The sequence below is a fragment of the Brachyhypopomus gauderio genome, chromosome 10 (assembly GCF_052324685.1).
Source record: "Brachyhypopomus gauderio isolate BG-103 chromosome 10, BGAUD_0.2, whole genome shotgun sequence".
NCBI lineage: Eukaryota > Metazoa > Chordata > Actinopteri > Gymnotiformes > Hypopomidae > Brachyhypopomus > Brachyhypopomus gauderio.
Window position 1 is genome coordinate 24,503,616 of NC_135220.1, and position 18,865 is coordinate 24,522,480.

The 18,865-nt window shown below is 41.4% G+C and overlaps 2 protein-coding genes across 3 annotated transcripts; one reads left to right on the forward strand and one right to left on the reverse strand.

Annotated features, from left to right (window-relative positions):
- Positions 1-555: 555 nt before the first annotated feature.
- On the forward strand, positions 556-9,501 carry grk5 (G protein-coupled receptor kinase 5). Its single transcript, XM_077020640.1, has 16 exons — positions 556-874; positions 4,360-4,455; positions 4,576-4,688; positions 4,880-4,957; positions 5,145-5,245; positions 5,344-5,436; positions 5,557-5,620; positions 5,783-5,923; positions 6,076-6,266; positions 6,371-6,408; positions 6,947-7,036; positions 7,274-7,482; positions 7,667-7,804; positions 7,911-8,048; positions 8,160-8,333; positions 9,182-9,501. Exons 1-16 carry the CDS (start codon positions 823-825, stop codon positions 9,275-9,277), a joined length of 1,812 nt encoding a protein of 603 aa, XP_076876755.1. The 5' UTR covers positions 556-822; the 3' UTR covers positions 9,278-9,501.
- Positions 9,502-9,767: 266 nt separating this feature from the next.
- On the reverse strand, positions 9,768-14,821 carry ash2l (ash2 like, histone lysine methyltransferase complex subunit). 2 transcript variants are annotated; one of them, XM_077020641.1, is made up of 17 exons: positions 14,732-14,821; positions 14,225-14,291; positions 13,980-14,125; positions 13,800-13,888; positions 13,618-13,712; positions 13,438-13,533; positions 13,238-13,333; positions 13,074-13,149; positions 12,878-12,895; positions 11,960-12,065; positions 11,609-11,826; positions 11,250-11,417; positions 10,915-11,108; positions 10,725-10,817; positions 10,542-10,640; positions 10,343-10,402; positions 9,768-10,234 (listed from the first exon to the last, which is right to left on the reverse strand). In XM_077020641.1, exons 1-17 carry the CDS (start codon positions 14,788-14,790, stop codon positions 10,130-10,132), a joined length of 1,785 nt encoding a protein of 594 aa, XP_076876756.1. In that variant the 5' UTR covers positions 14,791-14,821; the 3' UTR covers positions 9,768-10,129. The 2 variants fall into 2 exon arrangements, with proteins under 2 accessions (XP_076876756.1, XP_076876757.1); XM_077020642.1 differs by lacking the exon at positions 12,878-12,895.
- Positions 14,822-18,865: the final 4,044 nt, after the last annotated feature.

Below are 18,865 nucleotides of genomic sequence, written 5' to 3' on the forward strand. Positions count from 1 at the left end.
AAATAACCGTTTTTTTAACATCTGTATTTTTTAAGTATTCTGTTATTTCGCAAACGTGGAACGTCTTGCTTTGGTTTGAAATCACCTGAAGCCTTCTGGCAATCTGATTTAAACTTTCCGTAGCCAACGCTACAGCACACGATGGCGACATCGAGCCGCATAACTTCAGATAAAGTTCCTGAACTTCATAGAAAACTCCACAAGGTCCACACTACGCTTCTCAAAAACTAAAGTTTTCTCATGAGTTTATTTTGACATTTTAATTTAATGGTCAAGTAAAAGTAATAGATTTAAATTGATTACAATAAAAATGATTTATCTCAATTGCAATATTCTGCAAAATCACAACAGATAAAATTATTTGTTCTCTTTATCTTTGTAATAGATGTAATATAAAGTGTCCAGCAGAATGCATATTTATCGCAATATATATGATTTGCCTCCTGTTGGTTTCAGAACAATGCAGGCTGGACTATCATCCTAATGACGTATGACAAGCGCATCAACAGTGACGAGCTATGACAGTGACGCAGTCAGGGTTTTTTATCCTTCAAGCAAAACCTGTAACTGAAGTTTAAAAGTATACGTCTGAACGAAGAACAAGCAGGTGTGACAACTTTCATTCCGTACGGAGATAAGTTTTTTAGTCCTGCCAACATGCATGCATAAAATGGATACAGCGATCACTTTTTGGGAGTATGAAACTAAATGAAACCATAGGCTACCCTAACGTTTGCCTTGCATGCATACACGCGAGTGACGCGACTCAGCATATTCCTGATTTCCTGGGGTCTTCTAGCAAATTGATGACACGGGGCAGTGATGGAGATTGAGTCTATGGTAGCAAACACTGCGCTGATCAAAGCTAGAGAAGGTAAGACAAGCTTCATTTGAAATGATTTCAGACAAATACCAAACACGTTATGAATACGTAAAAGCATCCATTAAATGCATGAAATGTAAAATCTCATCCATCGTTGATCTCCAGTCTCTGACGCTTGCTACTTAATCAAGGCTTTATTTTACTTGTTTACTATAGTTTTAGTTTATTTTCAGTGTAAGAGTTGTCTTACAGCATTCTTGTTTATAGACGCGTGATGACACATCGAAGGCTTGTTTGTCGTCTAGTAGAATGGGAATTAGAAACACTTACTCCGTAATGTAGCCTAATAAAGGCTCATATTGGATAAGCTTTTTTCCTCCAGTTTTCTATTTGTACCACCGCTGTAAAATACCTGAAAAAGGTACACGGCGATAAGTTATTTACCATTTATTTTTTGAGTGCGTTATCTACATCTCACCGGGTTTTAAAAAAATATCTAAAACAATACATTCTCTTTTTTCTATTGGTCCATGCCCAATCAAAACACGTCATAAAACAGGTACGTCTCTGGCATCCGTAGTTCCGGAACAGGTTTGACTCCTACTCGCGCTTGCGTTATCTGCTGTATCCACAAGAGCTAAAATAAGAAAACCTGTCAGGTGGGTTGAGGAAATGAGGTTGAGGAAATATTTTATCGAGCTGCCAAAAGAGACGTAGTATATTTCCTCTCACCTTAGATTTAGAGATTTAACGTTGTAACCCCTGGAATCTTCTTTGATATATATAGTAATATAGGACCTCTGTCAGAAATGTCTTGTTTTTTTCTGGAAACGTTGTGTATTTTAATACACTTTTGAACATCTCTACACCTCTTATACATCTTTTTTTCCCTTTTATTAAATATTTAGTTTTTTCTGAAAAATCCTAGTCTATAGATATCTAGGGGTATCTATGTGAAATCCACCAAACATTTAGCACGTCATATATAGAATTTGCACGTCAGTCACCCCATCTTGAGATCTACAATAAATCTTGTAATATCAATCCCGTTATGTTAATGTTTGTGCAGCAGCTATCCCCCACTAATCACCACTGAACTATTTTATTTTGCAATTGAGACCATCTTTGCTCTGATGTACTGGCTGATATACACAAATGATTTGTCTATAAACTGAACATAAAAAATACAGTACAAACACATTAATGAGACATTGAACAAGCAACCAGTTTTATAATAATGAAAGAGTTTTTAAAGATGTGTTTTAAGACAGCACCTTCTCTAACAGGAAGACTCACTGAATGCAGACAAGTCTAATCTGCAAAGTCAAAAACTTGAAACAACAATAAAACAATAAACAGTAATGCAGGTGTGAGTTTCACACAAATCTCAATAATAATATCCTGTGTCCTTCATGTCTCTTACTTGATATATCTATTTTTGATCAGGTTTGATCGATCGGATTAGTAGTGGAGGCTACAGGAGATGCTTGTGAGCATACCTGACAGTAGTTCTTGTGCAGAAACTTCTGCATTCCTCTGCATATCCGAGCAGGCATTTCAAACAGGCTTGAACTACCCGTGCGGGACAACGGCACATGTGTATTTTTAGAAAGATTTTTGTTTGCTGCTTTATTTCTTCCTGGTTGTTAAGACACATTGCTTTGAACAGATGTCACACACAAGTCGGGCATTGTAAAGTCTGAAAGCCAGAACACGACACCTTGGGTAATTTGCCAAGGAAATTGGCTATAGGGTATTAGTGTTTCATTTAAACAGTTGCAAAAGGCACAGGCATCTGAACATGCAACCCAATTTATTAACATTCACAGAAATATATTACTCAGGTAAACATATTGTGCCTTGTAGGTGTTTAATCAAGAATAAGGAAGTTGTTAGAATTAAAATAAAAGGGACCGCCAGCAGCAATTACTCCAGCAGCCTCCCTGCCAAAATGGCATCTAACACATCTGAAAGTTTAGTAATAGGAGACTAAATCAGGAGAACTTGAGGAAACTACAGAACAAACTATCAATCATTCAACAAACAAATTAGCATGTTTGCCAGCATTAAGGTGAATGTGCTAAAATGTACTAAAAGTAGACTGCACACAACCTGAAGCCTTAAATTTTGCCAGTGCTGTTTTAAGATAAGAAATGAACTGGACAAGTTATCAAAGTAATCGACACAGGTACTGTTCACACTCTCGTGCAAAGAGCTTGCATACTAATAAGAATATGTGCAAATGACCAGGAGACATGCAAAATTCTAGCATGGCAAGGCATTTTAATGGATTAAATGTTCATAAGAGATGCAGAACAGATGTTTAGAAGAGATGCAAACACAAAGGTAGTTACATTGGCCATGAAAAGTGACCACTGCAAAGGCCCTTAAGACACTAGAGAAGCCAGTTCAACCCATTAAAGGTGAAGCTGCAGGGAATAATGTCTATATAAATGTTTATATAATAAAGTGTATATACACTTGCCAATAAATTAAGCTGTTAATTACATCCATCCCTAATGGGGGTTGTGTGCATGTGTGTGTGTGCGTGTGTGCGTGTGTGTGTGTGTGTATGTATGTGTGTGTGTGTGTGTGTGTGTGCGTGTGTATGTGTGTGTATGTGTGTGTGTGTGTGTGTGTGTTCATCGTCATCATTCGTATGACCTGTTCCTTGTCTCACCAAAGTGATGGGCTGCACTTGTGTCTGGTTTGTATTCATGTATTTAGTTGTGTGTCTTGTCGAGGGTCTTCGTCTGTTGTCTGGATTATGTCCCGTTGCTGTGTTCGTGTTTAGTGCAGTCATGGCCTGGTGGTAGGGAACTGGTCTTGTGACCGGAGGGTCGTGGGTTCGATTCCCAGGCCTGAGGCCATGACTGAGGTGCCCTTGAGCAAGGCACCTAACCCCAACTGCTCCCCGGGTGCTGGGCTAGGGCTGCCCACCACTCTGGGCACGTGTGCATCACAGCCCCCTAGTAATCACTAGTGTGTGTGTGTGTGTGTGTTCTAACTGCACAGATGGGTAAAAAGCAGAGGACTAATTTCGATTGTGGTGAAAAATCACAATTGACAAATATGGCACATTTACATAGTTTTTTTACATTTTGTGTGCTTTGTATATCCATAGCATAAATGCCATCGATAGCTGTGTTAAGTAAATATTCACGTCTGTCTAGCCTGCTCTTATCTCTGCATCCTGATTACACCTCACACCATTACACCCACGAATGTCAGAGTTTCCACTTGCTGGTAATCATGTACATAGGTGGTCAAGATTAGGCAGGGATTAGGCTACTCTTCCAGAATGCAGCTTTTACTGTTCTTCACATACAACAAACCTTCAATTTAAAACACATGGCAAGCTCTACATAATAGATGCAGATATATTAAAGGTTTTAATGATGAAGGATGCCAACAGGAGTGGTGTACTGGCCGTACACTACTGCCATTGACTGCCATTGTAAAGAATGGAAGTCAATGGCAGTGTCGCGGATCTCAGCAAGAAAACACTGCTAACAATTTCTCTTACGTCACTCAAGGTAGTGGTGCCAAAAACAAAGGAAGAAGCAGGAGATGGAGAGAGTTCCTGCGTTTCCCCCACATTAACGAGTGCGCTGTGCTGGAGAAAAGCATCGGTGAGCTTCAGTGCAAAATGAAAACATTTACCTATGTGCAACTAATACCCACTATCAGCCTACAGAGGAACTGCTTCACTAAAATGCAGGAAACATTCTTATCAGTGTACTGTGTTACAGAGCGGGACTACCACAGCCTGTGTGTCCAACAGCCTATCGGGAAGGCACTTTTCCGCCTGTACTGTGAGACTAGGCCACATCTCAAACGCTGCATTAACTTCTTGGATGCAACGGTATTATCTTCTATGCAATCTCTCAGTGTCTGATTCTGTGCAGCGCTGGAGGTGGCCCTGTATCGTTTGGCCCCTTTTCAAAGTCATTCCATCTTTTTCCGAGGATTACAAGTACCACCGAGCATTGAGGATTCAATGCTAATAGATTGAATTCATGTTGCAAAGCTCTGCCTCTATTTACTATCGTTTAGGAAAAGCATGAAATGACACCAGATGAGAACCTGACAAGTCTTGGCCAAGAAATTGTTGCAAAGTATTTCGTCCCACAGGTAACTAACAGTGGACAATTAGCTATACATGTCAGAATCAGTACCAGACCAGTACTGACACTAAAGTACTAAATTTGACCTTTGTGATTTTTTACTCTGTATTTACTTTGTATTATCTTGTATGGCTGTTGTACTGGCTGTGCTATAGATATAATAAAGGTCTGAATAAGCACGTGTTTCTGTTCAGTCTTCTAATTATATACAGGAGATACCAGAGATCTACAGACAGCTCTGTAAAGAGAACCTAGACTCAAACTTCTTCAACGGTGTTTTCAGTGACTGTAAAAAGTGAGCTTCAAAGAATGATTAATTACTCTCAGTAGATCAATATCTTTAATGACAATGCAGTGGAGCTTCTTATCTTTGTGCCTTTGTATTGGCTACAGAGCAGTCCATGACTATCTGAGTGGCGCCCCATTTAAAGATTACCAGAACAGCATGTATTTTGACCGCTTTCTGCAGTGGAAGATGGTGGAGAGGTAAGTGACTCGGTGACAACAGCTAATCTGTTTTAGTCTGCCGACTTAAAAACTTAAGGCACAATGTCTGACCTCTGTACATATTTAGAGTAAGGTTTATCTCAATGCTTCTGCCCACAGAAGGCCAGTGACAAGAGACACATTTCGAGAATACCGTGTTTTAGGAAAGGGAGGATTTGGCGAGGTAAGCATGTGAAACGGTAGGTCTTGCAGTTGTCTACCAAGCAGCGGAGACCAAGACCACGTTCAGCAGACGACATTATATCCTACGCGGCAGACCCTCGCAGTTAAAATGTGCCATTGGGTTTTTCCTCTGCATCAACACGTGTGACCCCTTTCGCCTCAGGTGTGCGCGTGCCAAGCTCGGGCTTCAGGCAAAATGTACGCCTGTAAAAAACTGGAGAAGAAGCGTCTGAAGAAGCGAAAGGGCGAAATATTGGCCCTCAACGAGAAACAGATCCTAGAAAAGGTTAACAGCAGATTTGTGGTGAGAACTTTGATGGGAGTCTACACCGTGCATTAATTCACTCTACCAGTAGCCTGAGAACACGGCATCTGCTCGAGGCGCAGTTGGGTGTTTTCTCACTACTTCTTTCTTATATGCAAGAAATTGATTTATGTTATGGTTGTGTGCAATAGGTCAGTTTAGCCTATGCATACGAGACCAAAGAGGTCCTTTGTCTGGTGCTGACTCTAATGAACGGAGGAGACCTGAAGTTTCACATATATAACATGGGCAGCCCAGGTTTCAGCAAAGAGAGAGTCCAGTTTTATGCTGCAGAGATCTTGTGTGGCCTAGACCACCTTCACCAGAACTCCATTGTTAACAGGTAAGTGTTTACGTTGTATGGCCAATCAATTGCTCATACCAATCCAAATTAATTTAGCTTCTTCTTCATCATCTCCCATAACAGATCATTCAATTTTATTGCAGGGATTTAAAACCAGAAAACATTCTTTTGGATGATAATGGTGAGTGAAGATAAACATATACGGCAGAACAGCTTACGTAAATTAAATTAGGATGTTCAGCTGTTAATTATCAGGAAGTTCTACCTACTGAATATCATATCCTGTCTGTAAATCATACACAAGGAAGTTGTAGAGAAATGCATGCGCACTATCGCTTTTATTTGAGCGAGAAAAACAGGATAGCTCTTACGTTGCAGTCAGGTTTGCTTTGTATGTGTCTATTATTTCTTTCACTTGTTCAAGGTATATTTCACCATTAACATCAATTGAAACTTTACATAGGCAACTAATGTCATCTGACACCTATTTAATTACTCTACCAAGAATTCCAACCCTATTATCAATTCAATCACAAGGATGTCCTTGAATTTCACTTTCAAAAAAGTAGCTGATTGCCCATAGGTTAAATGTAAAAACATGCAAAAAAGATAAAAAAAATACATTTATTTATTTTCTGCTGTTATCTATCTATATATATTTAACTAAAAAAAACAACAATAAGTATTTATCTAGCTATCTATCTGTCTATTACCAACAGGGCATATCCGGATCTCTGACCTTGGGTTAGCCGTCATCTTACCTGAAGGGCAGATGATTCGGGGCAGGGTGGGAACTGCAGGTTATATGGGTATTCACAATATTTCTTCTTTTCAAAAAACTCTGATTCTGTAAGAATCACATATAATTATATGTTACTTATGAATACACAATGTTTTAGAAAATAATGATGTAATTCCTTTTTCTATATAGGATGTGTAATGCATGTGGTCTGTACTTGGGTGAATTCACAAAGTGAATTACCAGAGACTACGCGGGACTACACTACACTGAAATAAACTGATGTTATTGTTATCTCTACACATAGCACCAGAGGTCATCAAAGACGAGTACTACAGCGACAGTCCTGACTGGTGGGGTCTGGGTTGCCTCATCTATGAGATGACCATGGCAAGCGCTCCGTTCCGTGATCATAATGAACGCCTGCACAAGAAGGAGCTCGAAATGAGAGTGACGCACACACCGGAACGCTACGGACCCAAGTTTACGAAAGAGACTAAATCCATCTGCCAGGCAGTAATTACTAAACCCACTTCGCCAAAACCTTAGCTGTCATTGCCCTACTGTAGAAACTTCACATTTGTGGCATCTGTATGTGAGGCTATTAAGCTGATTTTTTTTAGTACATCGTTATTACAACTCAATATCGGCCTTCGTTAAGTGTTATTTAAATGTAATTGGTGGGCTGTGCCTCGTTCAGCTTTTAGCCAAAAACCCAAAGGAGAGACTGGGATGCGAAGGAGGCGGTGCGGCGGCAGTAAAGAGCCACGTGTTCTTCAAGGGTATCAACTTCAGGCTGATGGACGCTGGAATGTTGGTACCCCCGTTTGTGCCCGACGTAAGTGGCTAGTTTTCTCCGTAAGTGTACACCAGCAATATAGATGTGTTAGGTTCTTCCACTGATGCATGTAGTCAGGTGTTGACTTATTCTGTTTCTCTGTTAGCCAAGAGCTGTGTATTGCCATGATGTTTTGGATATTGACCAGTTCTCTACAGTCAAGGGAGTAATCCTTGATGAAGTCGACTTTAATTTCTATGTCAAGTTCAACACGGGAAGTATGGCCATTCCGTGGCAAAATGAGGTATGATTAAGAATTCTCAACGGTTAATGCTTAAAGAAAACACATATACACAGCAAATATCCTTATTTATCAAACCACAGTCGCTCACATTTAATCTGCCTAACCACGTAGATGATCGAGACTGAATGCTTTAAGGATCTGAATGAATTTGGCCCTGGAGGCACACGGACGCCTGACCTTGATCGAGAATTTCAACCCCGACAAAACCTCGAACCGGGCAGTAAGAGTCAGAACCCAGCGGAGTCCTCTACACACAGGCTGATTAATAAAATCTTCAGAAGATATGTAAGGAAACTTTGGGTTACATTTTCTACATATCCAGAGCAACTCACATGCATTTATCAGTATACACCACATCAAATGCATGATCCTGGTACTACTTGCTATACCAGGTTAGCAACGGGAGCTATGAATACTTTCAATACTAAAATATACAAGGCTACATTTCTTTTGTTATTGTAAAATATCTTTTATGTTGCATAAAGATGAGCAACCGAAACAATGAGCGATAGTCTTTGCCAAACATGCGGCATAATTAGCTTCTTTCATTTTAATTTGTCAAACTAAAATGTCTATACTAAAATGTCTATACCAATACATTTTATTTTAGAAATTTGATTTTACACGGGCTCACACAAGTTAGGGAACGTTGACACCCATATTAAAGAATATTTATTATTTATTTATTCTAAATGTACAAAAAAGAGACGCAATACCAATGTGCACCGACATTAATACAGGGATTCGATTCACGAGGCTTATGTGGTGCCAAAACTTCAGAAATGTTTGTATCGGTATTCTTATCAGTAGGGTGGTAGATGTACGATTCTCACTCGTTGCGCCGTCACTGTTGCCGGATGGAAGTCTGACAGCAGACCGTAAATTAATCGCGTTCACTGGAATACAAAGATCTGACCAAGACCGTTCCCGGCTAGTAACGATGAGTAAATTTCCGTTCTTTTTAAAATGCTAAATTTTTTCATACAAGTCTAGCTTGGTATCATGCAAAAATGACATTATTTATATTTTTCCCCGGATCATTAAACCTCGCACTTCAAGTTTGTAAATGTATTGTGCCGGTGCAGAGAATACAAGCCAACTGATGGATGTTTTGAAATGTTTTGTTTTTCCAGCCTCGGGAAGAGTCTACGGTGCGGAAAACCGGTTCAAATCGCAGGTGTGACGAGCTTCGAGTGAAATTACTAGACTGTAGTTTTGAAGGCTCATAAACACCAAGCCTGTATTTGTGACTATTCTTGCTTTACGTGGTGTTCTAATTTAAGATGTGAACCACAAGTTTGCGGAAAATGCAGGAACACGTGACCTTCAGTAGCTGCCTTTATAAAAATAACTTGTGCTGTTGTAAATATGACTGAAATTCTGTGAAACCAATTTGAAGATTTTGCATTTTAATTTAATGTTTATAAAGCTGACAAATAAACAGTGGAACCGACGTCTATCCCTTACTAAATATTACAATTACTATTACACTCTTGAATATTTCATTTTATTAAAACTCACTTCAGTATAAAACCAGGCTTAAGAATATGGAAAGACATAAAAATTAATCATTTTACATCTAGGGGAACAATACTAAAGCAGTTTAATAAAGTAGCAATATAGGCTTCAGAAAAAATGAATCAACAAAGGCTGTGATACCTATTATGTTCCAAACTCAATAAAAGGCATCTTACATAGAGTAAAGACAATAGCACAAAATTAGCTTTATGTATTTTACTGTAACACTCACTATGAACTGTTGAACATCACATTTAGATTGTAAATACATGAACTTCTAAATTTACTTAAGCGGTACTGTGAGTCAAACCGGTTAAACCATCCACAGTACAGTTCTGGCATTATGGTTAGGGCGAAGGTGTCTATTCAATTCCGACTCTAATCCAGAACACCTGATCCCAACTGTAGTACAGGAAGTGAACGGAGCGAGTTACGCAAGTGACAAATGGAACAGTGATGTGATGTCAGGATAATTCACATGAAGCATGACAAGAGTTGTGTGGCGTGTTGCGGGAGGACCAACTGCTGGGGCTGGCCGTCTGGCATCGTTACAGTGTGCTGCTTCAACCTTCCCACGGGGGGCTTCGCCCGTCCACCTCCGTCTCAACGTGGTAAAGTATGTCCGCCAGGGTGTGCTCGATCACCGCCCCCCACCCCATGTCACTCATCTGGACAGACAGCAAATCCAAGGGTCAGGGCATTGGTCTAACACAAGCCAGGGCTGATGAGTGAACATGATTTCCATGAAGGTTTTTACTCATGAGACTCGTACTCACTGGCTGATACTTGATGTCCTTTGGAGGGTATTTGAAATGTGGCCCAAAATTAACAGACACCTGTTAAAAGAGTCAGAGAGAATGTAATCCAAGATTGGATCACAGAACTTGCACACATTTGCCCTTATAGTGCCACCTAGTGTTTGCCAATGGGATCAGTTTACGGTCATTTTAATAAGCAGATGAGGAAACAGCGTACCGTGCAGCTTTTGTAGAGGGATATGGCAGGGAAATACATGCCCTCAAACAGGCTCTCATAAGCCACGCCCTTATTCACGCCATTCTTGTAAAAAATCATCTAGGAAGATACATTCAGAAACAAAAGCATTCAGGTTTCAGCTGCAAATACATTGCAGATGTGTACAGTCTGCGCGGTACTCACTCGACTCTCACCAACTGTTTTTAAACTCTTTTCTGCCTTGTCCACGTAATCCTTCTCTTCGAAGTACAGGTAACTTTTGAACTTGATCAGGGCCTGTAAAAAAGACGGAGGCACGTTTATTTTTTTTTTCCCCCCACTCCAGAGGTTCTCTGCTGCCCGTCAAAACAGTAAGAACAAAAGCTGGGCTTACTTTGTCCTTGTACGTGTCGGGGAGGGCCTTTGCCGTTTCCGTGGAGTCGGGGAGCTCGATGAAGAACCCCAGGACGTCTCCCTGGCCGTAGCCCTCGGAATAGTGCTTCCCTATAGACTGGTGGAAGCGAGTGCCCTTCTTGCTTCTCCATGAGTAGCTGAACTTATCGTATCCCAGCGGAGCCTGAAGGTTGCCTGCAACGTTTTGCAGCACATGGCGATCTACTGACAAATGCCCCTCAGCTGTCATTATTCAACTGCAACTACAAGGCACGATTCCTGCCCAAAAACAAACCACAGTTGCGGGCAAATTGCAATTTGGGGCCGGGCACTTACCTAAAGGCTGAGACCAGCCGAGCCGTGCAGCTGTATCGGGGGGCATGTCATCCACCGATACCTCAAAATACCATGCACCCTTTCGGATGCCATGAGACGCCCGCACCATGGAGTACCCCTTCTCTCCAGTCACCGTGAGGCGGTCGTCAGAGATCTTCAGCTGGGGAGCTTCACAACAGCCAACAGCGCAGACAAATCAACAAAAAGACGACAGACAAGGAGGCGAATTCTAGACACGGTTCAACAAGCATGCGTTGATTAAGTGTTAAGATTGAATTAAATCTTAATGCAAAGCCAATAAATGATCACAGCTAAATTGAGAGGAATCTGGAAACTTGGAAGGACAAGGCACTGCACACCTCGGTCATGCAACGCTAGCAACACTCTCTCGTACAGGCACGCTCTGTACAGGTCCCCCGGGATGGGCTTCCCCGCCCAGCAGTCCAGCTCCAGCTTCTCCGGGTCAGGTGCGTGTGGGTCCGGCTCAGCCAAGATGTAGCGGTAGCCGTCCTTGTTGAACGGGTGCTCAAGGGGGTAGCCGTGGGGAGGCAGGCGCTGGGCGGAAAACAGGGGGTCGCTGAGAGGAAAATGGCGCACACACACACACACACACACACACACACACACACACACACACAGAGATTAGAACAAGGCTGCCGCTTTATCTGTGACGAGTCCTGCTGTGTGGCTCCCCAGGGACGGGGCAGTACCTGCGCGTCCGCTTAGCAGTCCCCGCCGTGGCTCCATCCTGCTGCTGCTGTTGCTGCTTGCGTTTGGCCCCACGGCCCTTTCCGCTGCCCGGAGGGGGAAGGCCGCCTTTGGAGGGAGGCGGAGTTGTAAAAACACAGTCGGCACCACACACCCAACCCAGCTCATCACTTTACATCACTTCTAAAGTCAGCACTGGCTTTTGAACACTTGTCTAGTAAAGTATGCCAGTAAGGAATATTGCTGTACCAGTTGAACACTGCAAAATACAAAGGTTGAAAGGAGGTTGTTCAACTGGAACAATATGGAAGGAGGTGCCCGAGGAGGAAAATTTAAATTAATAATTACGAACTCAACAGCCAGTTCCCCAAAAACATCTCAGGGTTAATTTGGAGGGTGTGGAAAGTTGGATTAGCTTTAGCATTTTACGATAAACATTGAGCGACGATGCTTGCTTTTGAGGAAGTTTAAACCATGAACACAAATCTTGTACATACACTAGACTCGCTACATCAAACTAAACACGTTGTACCCAAACACACTCGTTAATGGAGTCGGCAGCAGTCGCTTTAGCATCCAGCTGCTACCAAGACCCACTGAGGTCTGATGCTCAGGACACCAGAGGCAGAACTCAGAGAGATGTTCTCGTGCCAAAGACGCTTCGATTTCAGTTTGATTTTATTATTTGTGCGCCCGAGAGGACGACAGCGAGCACAAATAAGCAGGTATTAGTGGATGGGTCAGGGTGCACGTGGAGGGACGACGGGCCCAGACAGGAGCAAGCCAAACAAGAAGCTGCAGGACGGAGCAGAACACAGAGCTACAGATCACGAGAAACAAGCCAGAGAGCAAAAGGGGTTAAAGCACGAAACAGCAGCCCGGAGGTCCAAAACGCCACACATACTAGACTACATATTCACCTGAAAAGGACGATCCACCTGAAATATAACGTACAACTGTTAAGGGTCGCCAATTAGTTAGCAATTAATAAAATATTCTTCACAATATAAGGCCTATAGGGGTCCCTTAAGAAATTTACAAAAATACATTCAGAGATAAAAAAAGATCACTCGTTCTGATAGCATTGGAATCAGATTAAGCACAAATCCGGCTCACCGTTGAGGTTGCTGGCGGTTGTGACTGTGGTGGTTTGCTTTTGGCTGTCATACGAAGGTCCGATGTTAGCCAAGTCCTTAAACAGACCATGAACAGTGCAGCTCAACAAAGGCGCAAACCCCAAAACGCTTGACCACAAACTCACATAACACAAGGAATAGTACCTCATCAAGGAGGCCAAATTTGGGGTAGTCCTCCTCAGGATCTTTGCTTCCAGGGTCAGGATGTTCCTTCACCAGGAACACGTCACGTTCTTTACTCTATAATACACAACAAAAAAAACATCTGTGAAAACATTGTGAAAGGAACCAAAGACTTAAGCAGTATCTCAGAAAGAATCCAGAGAAACTTCACTTCTGTGTACCATCGTCTTCACTATGTTATTTGGCCATGTTAGCTTTCCTGGCCTCTGTCGAGTGGTCATGCACTCCCAGTGTTTGTCAATGAAGGGTATGATATCCTGGAAAACAGATCACATTATATCAAAGCGCTACAAAAAGGTAATATAAAAGGTAATATTCACCTCAAACTACTAAAAGTTCACCTTGTCTTTAGAAAACATGGTCTTTGGGTGTTCCTCTTGATTCTTTGACCGCCACGTCAGATTGGCCAAAGCTGTGAGGCACATCTCCTTTAAGTCTGAGGAGAAAAAACAGTGGAAACGTAAAGTGCATGCAAGCTTCAAAAATATTAACAAAGCTGGATAACAAAAAGATAAACACTTACTTGCTTGTTTCCTTAAAAAGTATGTATTGCCACTATGGTGACACACATTGCAATGGAAAACATAGTTGGTCATGAATGGAAGACAGGTTCTGTGGGGAAATAAAAGAAGAAAAGCTGCTCTGGTAAAGTGCACTTTACACGGAGCAGCGAGGCAGAAGGCTCTGGTGAGGTGTGTCTTACGCAGTGTCAATGCCAAATTGGTCAGCAGTGAACCACTTCATGCACAGTGCGCACTGAAGCTCCACCTGCCCCAGCTGCCGGCCACTCTCCTCGTCGCCCGAGCCCGTGTGCGTGTCTGCGGCCTCAGAACCGTCGCCTGCAGTATCCTGAAAGTCCGAATAGGAAACGGCTCAAAATGCATTGCATACAAATGATTTATTATCGGTTGGTAGCTGGTATCCTCTTGAAACATCCGAAAAACCCACCATAGCATCCTTGCCATTGGAGGACTCCGTTTCCATATTTCCAGTTAAGTCTCCAAAAGATGCATCCCTGAAATTACGCACAGAAGAACAATTGTAAAGTCAAATGAGGGCAACGAAGTTATCGTTAAATTAAACTATGGCGAACCAAGAAACGAATTAGTTCAATATAGGTAGCTAGATGTGATTCAAATTGTGAAAGTAACACATAGAATACATGGCTAGAAAGTTAGCTAAATTCTTATGCTACATAACTGTGTTTTATACTACAAAGGTGCGTTTTACCAGCAAAATGTATTTGGCCAGAGCACTGCAGTTAGCTCAATATCGCTAATAACTAGCACAACGTTACGAACAGCTAGGTTGAAGCCGTTTACTTCATGAAGCTGCACAGTTAAGCTCTTAAGTACACAGTATTCTAAGAACAAACTTTAACTACATTTTATAATCATTTCAGACATTTAGGGAACAACTACTATATTTAAGAGTTTGGTTTTCATTGAAACTCACCCTTCCCCAGACTCTCCCTCCACAACAGATGCACTGCCCGTATCAGCCTCGGAAGCCATGTTTGAAAACGAATTCACGAAATAAAAAAAAGAAATCGCGAGGAACCATGTTCTTCTTCGCTTTCATTTAAGTCCAACAAATACACACTGCCCCCTATCGATACTACTCACCGCAGTCCCTTAACCAGCACTAAAAGAGTAATGCGACTGTGACTATAGCTTACTTAAGTACTTAATTAGGCCTGTTTTTACTTGCGAAACAATTTGGATGAAGAGAAAGGACACTGCTCATAAGGGAATTAATATACTGTAAGAGAGAAAAGGGTAGATTTTTTTATGCACTTCTGTAGAATTGCACATAGGCCTACATTAAAATTACTGAGTCTTTTTTTACTTCACCAATTCATACATCTGATATTAGTCTGCACAATATAATTCATAACATTTAGGCTGCAAAATACAAAAGTGAATCTGCACAAGCATGAGATGCATCCATTACATCCCCCATTACTACTACATTACTGCATTACTGCATTACTCCTTAACTGTAAATACAAACCAGCAAATTGTAAAAAGATTCACCACTCTTTTGTAAAGACTAGTACTTTTATTATTAAAAAACTGTGTGTGTGTGGGTGTGTGTGTGTGTGTGTGTATGTGTGTGTGTGTGTGTGTACGTGCGTACAGGTACGTGTGTGTGTGTGTGTGTGTGTGTGTGTGTGTATGTGTGTGTGTGTGTGTGTGTGTGTGTGTGATTGTATTAATTCTAGTATTAGCTGTAGAAATCACCACTTACACTTAAAGCAGCCTTTTGAGTTCCAAATGTTCCTGACCTTCAAACGCATCGTAAACGTGTAAAACGCAGTTTAAACATCTATTACCACTACAAGTCCTATTGTTCAACTCAAAGTACATCATGGTTATAACCCAGACTGTTGTTAAACATGGCAGCCAGACAGTCAGTGAGGGAATTGCCCTGTTTTAGGAATGTAAAACGTGTCCAGGAGAATTCAGGACTAATGTAAAAGTACATGATTGTTTGTGTGTCTTACGTTGGGATCCATTGTTGGCCATCTGTGAATTGTGGACAATGCTGAATGGAGGCTTTAGGGTGCCGTTTCTGTTCTAAACATTAATGAAATGCCCCCACACACACTTTCCCTCCTCAGTGAACACTTCAAAAGGTGCTATTTACCCTTTCAAATCAAACTTAATAGACAGTAATTTCTTGAGTCTAATCAGCATGAAACAGATGTGTTTGAGAAGAAACAACATATAATTAACGGACGATCATCCATGTAACAACGAAAATATGTAATGTGCTGAATCCAAAGTTGTGTTGCATATAAAATGTGGACAGTACTTGTGGACAACACAATGCTTTTCAGTACATGTCCTTCTTCAGTGTTCAGGGCATTTCTGAGTAAAGGAACTGACATGAGTTATGTAGTAGAAGACCTTTGGTCATGGAAGTGGGCTTAATCTTAAAACATGGTTTCACAAACGGCTTAGCGATTTGTACGGTGGTGATGTATGCCTGTGCACAAATGGTTGCTTTACAGCTAGTGCCAAAACAAATCCATGCAGTGAACAAAAAGTGAAACCTTGTATGATTTCAAATTATTCAGCATTTTTCAAAATGATTAGTATCACGTTCTGTCAGTGATTTCATTTCTAGCTAAAATCTAAAAACATGGAAGATATCTTGTCTATATATATATATCTATGAAAGAAGACAGGAAATATGAATCAATCAATGAAAAGATCAGACACACCACACTGTATATACACTGTATTTCACACCTAGCATGCACAGTTAGAACATGACCATAATGACACACTGAGCTCAAAAAGAGCCTATCAATTAGTGCCACAATAAGGTTAATAAGGTTAATCAATTTTGTGGTTTAACCCTGAAAGCCCTCATCTCCTGGGAAGAGAGCAAGTGGACCTTTAAAAACTGGGAGCTTCAGGCACACTCTGGCTGGCCCCTTGCTGGCAAAGGTCCCGACCCTCCTCTCTGTAGACAAAGAGGAAGGTCAGGGAGGGTCAGGAACACTGGTGACATCTGCTAATTGTCCTGGTGGGCCGGCCAGGCTGAGCTCCCCTGGTGCCAGTGCTTTGGTTGGTGATGACGCCTGGGAGGACTCTGGCAGCTGCCATAGAAGACCACCTCTGGAGTGGAGATAATTTACAACACCAGACCATTGCTCCAAACACCCAGCGATGACTGATACAGTCGTGGGTCTGCTGTGCACAGCTGCAGAAGACACATACCACATATGAAGATAAACCTGCTCAGGTTGTATTATGGAATCTCTAGGGTGATACAGTGCTATCAGATTGGTCACATTTGGCACACGTTACGAATTGTAATGTGGAAACATTAGGCAGACCAGTTGGTTTTGAACTGAAGGGTGAATATTAGGATTATTATATTGGGTTAGTATCATCTGTCTCTATATTGGAAGTATTGTTATCATTTACTGTTAGTATACATTATACCCAACAGGATGTGTGCAGTTACAATGTATTTTTTTTTAATATAAAAAATACGCTACAATAGTTTTCCTCAGTATTCCTCAGTACACAGGATACAGAAGGAGTAAGATTTCCCTCACTCAGTAGCTTATATGTTTACATATGAACTAGTAATTCGATTTTAAATCCCAAATATTGTAAATTAAGCCATATGAGTATATCATAACAAAATGCATTATCTTGGCATTGAAAATCGAATCCGGTTTATGAAAAACTGATGCAAAAATAAACAGACAGAACTCCTGTCTCATGACGAGCACAGACAGTCGATTAATTACCATCACAACCAACACTACGTGTAGCACCACCGTAAAATCGCACAATTGCAAATAACGACAAGGACTGCTACAAAAAGCTACACGGTTCTTAAGAAAAAAGGCACATTTTAACCAGATGCGCTGCAATAAATAGCCAAGGGAGCGTGTCACCCACTGCGCGCGAGCATTTGCATTTTAAAGTACCTGGGGGTGGGGCACAATTCGGGTTTATAATATGACAGGAGTTATGCATTTGGGAAGCGGGGGACGTGGTTTTGTTTAAAACCATTGTCTTTTAAATGGAAATTTTTACGCGTGACCGTCGTGTGTTCGTGTAGTAGCCTATAAATAAGGTAGGACTCGCAGTCTTTGTAAACTGAAAAAAGACGAGATCCGAATAGACATTTTGGCTTCTGTTAATCTCGCCATCAAGCGACGTTAAATATTGCGGTTCTGTGATTTAAAAAGTTTTTTTCATTATGCAACAAGAATCCGTGAAACCACTACAGCCAGGTACAACGTCTTTTTCCATAGTGGACATTCTAGATCCCTCAAAATTTACACGAAGAAATGGAGATTTACAAAGAACAGAACATCTTCATAGTAACAGAAACAAAACGTATGGTGAGTATTTTTTGCGTAATGTGCAGGACAGTAACTTTAGAGCCCTAACGTAAATCACTGATTTTACCTTATTATAACTACGAGAGGGCTTACTTTAAATCCATCTTCTAACTTAAGCAACACTATTTCAGTTTTTAATGTATCCCTTATGCGGTTATATTGTTCTGAATTTCAGATGGACTTTTGGATTACGAATGTTCTAAAGCGGCAGATATCAAAGTTGCCTCGCGAACGTCGACAGTCTCAGATGATCCAGACACTGTGGGGCCTTCTGCCTCAGAGAAGATGAACTCGAAGGGCAAGGCGAGGCGAATCCGGACAGCTTTCACAGTGGATCAGCTGTGTGTTCTGGAGCGCAGCTTCCAAAACAGTCATTATTTATCGGTCTTCGAGCGTCAAATCATAGCAACGGCGCTTCGTCTGTCTGAAACCCAAGTCAAAATCTGGTTTCAGAACAGGCGCACCAAATGGAAGAAGGAACAAGAAGGACAGTGTGCAGAAGGACAGTACCAATCCGCGGGGATGCAACCAATACTTATGCCGCCAAACCTGCCATTCACGGCGTTGTCTTGCCACCGGGCAGGTGTAGGGCACTTTTACGCACCACGGAACTATCTGACCTCCACATTCAGCCATAACACACTTGCGTTGTTCTAATGTCAGCTTTGAAAAGTGAAAAAAAAAAACAGTTTGATAAGACTGAACAAAAGGGG

Bases quoted from the DNA above. Each gene is read 5' to 3' on its own strand.
- grk5 (XM_077020640.1), top strand. From the start codon at position 823: ATGGAGATTGAGTCTATGGTAGCAAACACTGCGCTGATCAAAGCTAGA. The intron at 5,621-5,782 runs GTAAGCATGTGA...CTTTCGCCTCAG, and splicing joins GAAAGGGAGGATTTGGCGAG to GTGTGCGCGTGCCAAGCTCG. The intron at 8,049-8,159 runs GTATGATTAAGA...CTAACCACGTAG, and splicing joins CCATTCCGTGGCAAAATGAG to ATGATCGAGACTGAATGCTT.
- ash2l (XM_077020641.1), bottom strand. From the start codon at position 14,790: ATGGCTTCCGAGGCTGATACGGGCAGTGCATCTGTTGTGGAGGGAGAG. The intron at 13,150-13,237 runs GTACTATTCCTT...GGTCTGTTTAAG, and splicing joins AATTTGGCCTCCTTGATGAG to GACTTGGCTAACATCGGACC. The intron at 11,827-11,959 runs GTACTGCCCCGT...TTTTCCTCTCAG, and splicing joins ACTGCTAAGCGGACGCGCAG to CGACCCCCTGTTTTCCGCCC.